The following is a 7,989-nucleotide window of genomic DNA, read 5'->3' on the forward strand; positions in this document are numbered from 1 at the left end:
CCCTTCTTTAAAGCATACAAATGTTTTCCACAAGACTTCATTTGTCATTTTATTTTTCTTGCTACTATTTATCCTGGCGCTAAATCCAGATTCACGTGCATATTGGTTATAGAATGCAAATGCTTCATCTATTGATGAGAATTCCATCCCATTTTTTGGCTTTCGGTCATCTACAACTTGAGGAATGTGTAACTGATCTTCACCGTAATTTTCATCCATTGATAGGAAATTTCAAATTCAGATGAAATGAGACTCTGCATATCATCATCATATAGCCAGAAAAAAGATTCTAAATCAAATATACATAAAAAAAATGTTGCCAGTAATCTAACACAGTATTATCATGTGGAACTGACAAGAAGAATGCATCCACTAAAGACTCATGGAAATAGAAATCGCAATGACATAACCAACATGATTTTTTATAGATTACTTGCTGTCCTGAACATTTAACCGAAGAAGCTCACACACAAGATCCAACAGTTTGAAGGTCATATTTTCCAACATTTGTTAATTTCAAAAATGAAGTAGAGGAGGGACCAAACATTCTTACAAAGGGGGGTTATTAGATTGAGCAGTTGTTCCAAATAAAGAATAGCAAGAGGCAAACATGAGAATCCAAAATGCAGCACTGCACTGCTCATTTTTCTAACCCAATATTAAAATCCATCAACTACACACCCAATCGATCTAAATAATTAAAATCTGTGAACCCTTAACACTCTCATTTTTTCCTACGCCAACTGAACTCAATCAGTTCAAGTACAAGCCAAAATTCAAGGAAAATCACAGTCTAGACTCCTACAATCTCATTCTAGAGCTAAGCGTTTATAATCTGCTATAACCTACCATAGCAATTATAAATAAAATAGACAACCCTTTGCACACTCAACCACAACTTGAGCTATTGCAAACTTAGACTTAAAAATTACTTATAACTTACAACTAGCAGCGAGATCAAAAGCTTCGTGGCGTGAGGTCAGTGGCTTCGGCGGGACAAGAGCGTGAGGTCAGTGGCTTCGTGGCGCGAGACAGCTTCTCGTCGAAGGGATGGCGGCGAAGAAGGATCTGGAAGCTTCGGCGGAACCACAGCGCAGATCCAGCGTCGCGACGGTGAGGGGCAAGGACAGCTTCTTCGTCGAAGGTTAGTCGAGAGAAGGCGATGGAGAAGGATCTGGAAGCTTCGGCGGAACCACAGCGCAGATCTGAGCGACAGCTTCTTCGAGAGAGAAGGAACCACAGCGCAGATATGAGCGACAGCTTCTTCGAGAGAGAAGGAACCACAGCGCATCTCTGAGAGAGATGGCAGATCTGGTTGCCCTAGCTTTTTCGTTGCGGCGAAGAAGGAAGCTTTTTTGCTGCAGCGAAGAAGAAAAGCTTCTGCGTGGAAAAAACGCAAAAGGAAAGCAGGAACACGCGGTCAGCGAAGCAAAAGAGTCCTGCGCGTCCACGTCGCGATGTGCCAATGAAGCGAAGCAAAAGAGCAGCGTGTCCACATCGCGATGTGCCAACGAGGCAGTCGCACACAGTCGCGCAGCTGAAGTCGCGCAAGATAACTTTTCTTTATATATATATATATATATATATATATATCAAGGTGTCTCATCCCATGGACTTTTATAAAATTACATAACTATCCGTAAATGTAATGTTTGGTCAGCTTTTTACATTTGACAATCCGTTTTGATTTGTTTGTCGGTTGATTTCAAGTTTAAATCTTGTACTGTTGAGACGGACTTGACCTATTTAATAATATTCATATTAGAGTAGTATGATTTAATTTTATGATTGCTATAATGTATACTCAACATATTTTAAAGTATTTACATTGTAATAGTTACGATTTTATAGTTGCTACAACGTAAATTTAACTTATTCATCTAACATTTGGGTTATAATAGTTACAACTTACATAGTTACTATAATTTAGATTTGTTGTGTTCAACAACATTTACATTGTAACAACTAACAAGGGTAAATCGTAACTACTATAACTCAAATTTATCTTATTCAATAATATTGATATTGTAATAACTACGAAATTTACTATAAGTACAATAATAATAATTGTTATAATATAGTTTTATTATATTCATACAACTCTCTAATCGATTTAGAATTTAATACCGTATAATAAGAGAGATAATCATGTTAAATAGTTTTCTTGAGGACGACATCTTACGAGGAGGCTAATGAAATAGGATATATTTTTTTTACTTTAATTAAAATTTGCATAAAGAAGAAGTTAAATAAATAGTAAAATAAAAAAGGTAAATCAAAGCAAATAATTTTTTTCTAAAGTTAAAAAAAATTGTTCCTGGCAAAAATTAAGAAAGACTCGGAAAGAGTCGCTTTAATTACCAGAATTTTATATTAAATAATAGTTTTTATTTTAAAAAATTAATGAGTAACAAAATTGTTTTTTTTCTAGAAACCATGACAATTCTACACAATTATACAGGAGATTTTAATCTTCATCATATCCCTGTGATTCTTGGAAAATAAATAGAAAGTTATTAAAAAAATACAATTAATCGAAATAGAAAGTATAGAAATCTCATTAAAACTTGGACTTTATTGGTATTTTGACAATGACACTAAATATAACAAATATCTCAAACCAAATAACAAAAATAGAAAATTTAAATGAAAATGGAAGCTTCTTTTCTGGGATATCAAAGTCTCGTCTCAATCACGTGCGTTTAAAAATTCACACTTGAGGGGAACAAGCTTGAAAACTGAGGCCGAATAATTTTGATTTATCAAATGCATGCTATACTTTTGAGTTTTGAGAATTAACGTCACGTCAAATAATAATATAATTTAATTACAAGGATTAACGTATCAGCGCATGCAGTTAATATATATGTCTATCCATCGCATCGATTAATTAGACTATTATCTTTTTGTTTTGACTTGTTTTGTGGTGTTGAGAATCTTTGAAGTGTCAACCCACACAAAGGCGTTGACTTTTTCGTAGTAAATTTCTATTGGTTATTTGGCAGCGGATAAGATACTATTGGCATCGATACATAGTTAACGAGGGGATGACAGCCGCCTACAAGTATACGCGATTCCAACGAGTCGGTTTGATTTTAGTCATTTAAGTTATAATTTATCTCATTTTATATAATTTGGGATAGCTATTGAGATGATAGATTTCCAAAATGATAAGGAGTCGTACTCTTTATTATTTATTTCAAACTCCTTAAATATACTTTAGCATTATGTTAATTTTTAGCTAAAACATTTAAAAATATTTTTCTTCTTGATACTATTAGGGAAGTCCAAAAATAATAATGGAAGATATATTTGGACTTAAAATGAATATAATTGAAACCTATATATCATCAATGAGTTTTGATCAAAATTTATTAATGGACACTATTTAGATTTATATGAATTTATAATTTCATACAAATGTAAAATGTGTAAAGATAGATTTGATGTCGAATTTTAATCCTCATTTTAGTAGTTAAATTAAAAATATAAATTCAAATGGTATAAATCAAAAAAGAGAAAGATGTTGAGATTGTATGCATCTAATCAATAAAATTGTTTTAAAATTTAAATGTTTTAAATCAATATGTGGAAAATTAATATTGGTGGGAGAGATAGAACGGAAATATCATTAAAATTAATACATCCTTAATACGTTATTTAAAAATTTCTTAAATCTGCACGCACCCTTTCATAAATTTCCGATCTTTTTATATAATTTGTTTTTATCTAATTAGCATCGAGTTAGAGAATTCCACAGTGCACGGTGGCTAATGTGAATCTTTGTGAACGCTTAGCACATTATGTCAAAAATTCCTGGGAAAGAGTATATAAAAAGTATATTGATATCCCATTTTCGAGTCATTAAATATTCTCAAAATTTTGCATGCTCCTTTCAGCGTCCACACGGTTGGTTCTATATGATCATCTAAAGTAAATTAGATAGGTATAATTGCTCAGTATAGGGTATAGGGAGACTGTTTTTCTTCTCAATTTTATTAATATTTAAATTCTGGTCCTATAATAATAATAATTGTGTCCCACGCTAACCAATTAAATTCTAAAAGGAATATTAATAGGACTTTTGTACCAGAATATAATATGACTAGGGGACGTCTGAAACGTCTGGAACGAGAGTAGTCAACTTTGTTACACTGAATCTACGTCCCTGCAGCCTCTCTTCGGCTCTTCCTATTTAAAGAGAACTCATCTTTCCCTGATCATTCCAGCCTAATCAGTCCCTTTGGGAAAGAGGAGAAGTGGTGTGGCCATGGCGACGACAGAACAGAGCTCATCCACCTACGGCAAGACGGTGCCGGAGACAGGCAACGGCGGAGCCGCCTTCGCAGAGCGTCGTCCTCCGACGAACCTGTTCCGCGTCGATTTCTTTCTGAGGTTGTTGCTGTTGGCGTCGTCGGTGTCGGCTATCGCGGTGCTGGTGACGAGCAAGCAGAGCAGCGATATCCGGACCGGCCTCCCGCCGCCATTCGCCGTCGTCTCCAGGGCGGCCAAGTTCCAGCACGTCCCTGCCTTCATGTGAGTTCGTTAATTACTTTGCAAATTAACGTAGTTAAAATTCATAATCATGGTTGAAACAATCTGTAGCTTAATTAATAACTCGTGTAATTAATTAATTATATCTTCATTAGATATCTCTTGGCGGCCCTCTGCGTCTCCAGTCTGTACAGCATCGTTACCATGTTCGCCTCCTTCTTCTCCATCTCGAGCCCCTCGCCATCCACCAGAATCCTCTTCCTTCTCACCGTCTGCGACGTGGTAAGTTAATCCTAATTATAATTGATTAACTTCTTAATTAGTGTTTATTTAATTTGGAAAATTAATTGATTAGCTACATGTGCATGCGCAGTTGATGGCCGGAGTGATGGCGTCGGCGATGGGGAGCGCCGGGTCGATTGGGTACCTGGGGCTGTGGGGGAACTCGCACGCCAACTGGGCAAAGATCTGCAACAACTACGGCAAGTTCTGCCGATATGTCGGCAGCTCCGTCGTCCTCTCGTCCGTAGCCGCAGGCGTCCTCGTCCAACTCGTCATCCTCTCCTCCTACTCACTCTATCGCCGGACTCTGTAGTTAAAACAAACATATTTTACTGCACTCAGGGCGCTAATTTGATCTGTTATCTTCTTAAGCTTGTTTCCATCCAATTTCTAGCGTCATATGAATATTTTTTAATAAAATATTTAATAAGGAAAGGAGTTTATATAAAACTTCCCATAACCGTATGTCCACATTTGCCAGTAACTCACGAATTTGGTTATTAGGACACTTTACCAGTCAATTGATTCGTAGAGGTTCCACCAAACAGGCCTGATAGATTGCCACGTCGATAAAAATATCCGGGTTTACCAACAATCGTCGTCTCTGATTAAAAATTTCATTGCAACTAAAATATCAATACGGTCCGTATTTTATAAGATCGGATCAGAGATAATCCGTTTACATATTAATGAAAATTCATGGTCCGTTTATTTTATAGGCGGAGGGACATAGATCCTCTAGACTGAAAGTGCTATCTAAGAAGATGGACTAATTTTATGGGCCCATAAATCAAAATTTTATATGGACCTCACCTATTATACAAATAGAAATCATGAAATTCCACCTATAGGCCATCAATCTCATCTCACGCTAATCTCCACCAAGGACCTCGAAATGTCAACGTTTTCGGCAAGATGGACGCTCATATGCCGTGATATGTATCTCCGGCGAACTGTCAAGGGCACCGCCATTGACAAGAACGTCGGCAAGAAGCCTTCTTGGAAGGCCACCACACTCCGCTTTTTCTTCCCCGTCAACGCGGCCGCCGCTGCCGACCTCGTAGTCGATCGAAGCGCATCCTTGACGATCGGGACATTGGCAATGTCCACAACCCCGTCTTCTTTCTAAAAACCAAAACATTCTATAGGAGATTTCAATCTTATCAAATCCCCATTATTCTAGGAAATTAAATAAATAGAAAGTTATTTAAAAATAAAATAACTTGTATTTTATTGCTATTTTGACAATGACAATAAATATAATAACCAACATATATCTCACACAGAATAACAGAAATAAAAAATTTAAATAAAATGGAAGCTTCTATTCTGGGATTTCGAAGTCTCGTCTCCATCACGTGCGTTTAAAATTCACACTTGAGGGGAATAAGCTTGAAAACTGAAGCCACCTAATTTTGATTTATCAAATCCATGCTATACCCAGAGTTAACGTCAAGTATGCTGCTCGGGTAAACCCGCTCAGTCAAGGACGTACTCTCCAATCCCGCTTCGATTCAAAGAAGCCCAAGTGAAGGAGCCCGGTTGAGTTGGCTTTTACGAGGGTTCACTTCTCATCGTCTCTAAGTCAGTATCCGTCAGTGGTCTTATAGAAAAAGTGACATCAATCAAATTGACAACCGGACAAAATCGACGACACAAATCAACGACTATCGTCGTAGGGAAGAAGGCTCACTCGTGTGGTTAGTCAATGGGCAATGCCTCAAGCGTGTGATCGTCCACATGGTCCATCCCTAGCTGGTGTGGCAGCCGAGTCTTTATAAATCTTCACGTAGATAAATAAAGGTATGATTTTTTGAACACTTGCAAAGCCACTTCTTGACCGTCGAAGGGACAACACCCACCTCGACCCCCAACTGATGCTTGTTGAAATCCAAGTTTCATCTCTCGGAGGAAATGCTACAATGACTACTTAAACGATGACAAAAGAAGGAAGGAGGTCGTGCACATGAAAAGAGACACACCATCAAATTAACGTCGTTTATGAGAAAAGACAATGCATCAAAGAGATATATACACGATATAGGAGGGCAAACCTTCCTTTGTGGCAGATCAAGAAGTTGAGGCGATCAAGTTGGTATCGCTAAAGGTCTCTCGCCCGAACAGTAAGAGTCCTCAATAGACTTGTTGGTCCCCATCAAACTTGGTAGGAGTTCGTTTGGAGCATCATTTGCATGTTCAAACGGAGGCTAGGCCAGTCAAGCAAGAGGGACGTCACTTTGGCTCAAGCAAAACAAAGTGATACGGGAGGAGATTAAGATGTTACTAGGTGCAGGATATAAGTGAGATACTTGACTTGGCTATGAAATGTTATATTAATACTCAAGCCCTCTGGAAAGTAATGCATTGTGCCAATTTCTAGGACTTAAATCAGACATGTCCAGAATTGTTATCCCCTACCACACATTGATCAGTTGGTGAACTTCACCATTGGAGCCAACTCATTTCTATGATAGACAACTTACTAATTAAGGATATCATCAAATTCCTTTAACTAAGGTAGATCAAAACAAAACCAATTTCATTATAGCAAATGACATTTTTTTGTTATGTTGTCATGCCGTTCGAGTTAAATAATGCGGGAATTACATATCAAAGACTCATAAACCTAGTATTTGTGGAGCAACTTGGAAGAAAAATGTAAAAGTACACATGAATGACATCCTCATCAAATCCTTGATGCCAGAGAACCTGATTCCCGACTTGAAAAAAACTTTCGCAACTCTATGAAAATATCAAATGAAGCTCAATCCGAAAAAAAATACGGCTGGGTTTAAAGTGAACTTCACAGAGAGACAGCATCTGCAAAATGTTCTCAGGCTCAGGGAACAAATGTTGGGTTTTTTCAGCAACCTTTCTTGCACAACTAATATCACTGTTTTGCATCTTCTTTTCTGCAATTTCTCTGGCTCTATGAACCACTTTCTTGTTGCATTCTATCATGCAAATCTCAGAAGTATTTTATTTCTTTCACTTTAGGTGGTAGAATAAACAAGAACATGCTTCCTTTCCATGCTCAGTTCTGTATATAAATCATGAAGGGAAATAAAAGGAAAGTTTTACCTAGAATCTACTAGCCATCTTCTCTAACAATAGACTTCACTTCAAGTCAATTGAGCCTCAGGCCCACAGCTCCTGCAAGCTGGAACAAAACATTTCAGGATAAAATATAGCCTGTAAAATACAAAGGCTCTC

General features: G+C 37.3%; 1 protein-coding gene across 1 annotated transcript; it reads left to right on the forward strand.

Moving 5' to 3' along the window:
* Positions 1-4,236: 4,236 nt before the first annotated feature.
* Positions 4,237-5,209, forward strand: LOC121973107 (CASP-like protein 1D1). The gene is made up of 3 exons (XM_042524690.1): positions 4,237-4,536; positions 4,650-4,776; positions 4,868-5,209. Exons 1-3 carry the CDS (start codon positions 4,271-4,273, stop codon positions 5,087-5,089), a joined length of 615 nt encoding a protein of 204 aa, XP_042380624.1. The 5' UTR covers positions 4,237-4,270; the 3' UTR covers positions 5,090-5,209.
* The last annotated feature ends 2,780 nt before the right edge of the window (positions 5,210-7,989 follow it).

The sequence above is a fragment of the Zingiber officinale genome, chromosome 4A (assembly GCF_018446385.1).
Source record: "Zingiber officinale cultivar Zhangliang chromosome 4A, Zo_v1.1, whole genome shotgun sequence".
NCBI classification, from domain to species: Eukaryota; Viridiplantae; Streptophyta; class Magnoliopsida; order Zingiberales; family Zingiberaceae; genus Zingiber; species Zingiber officinale.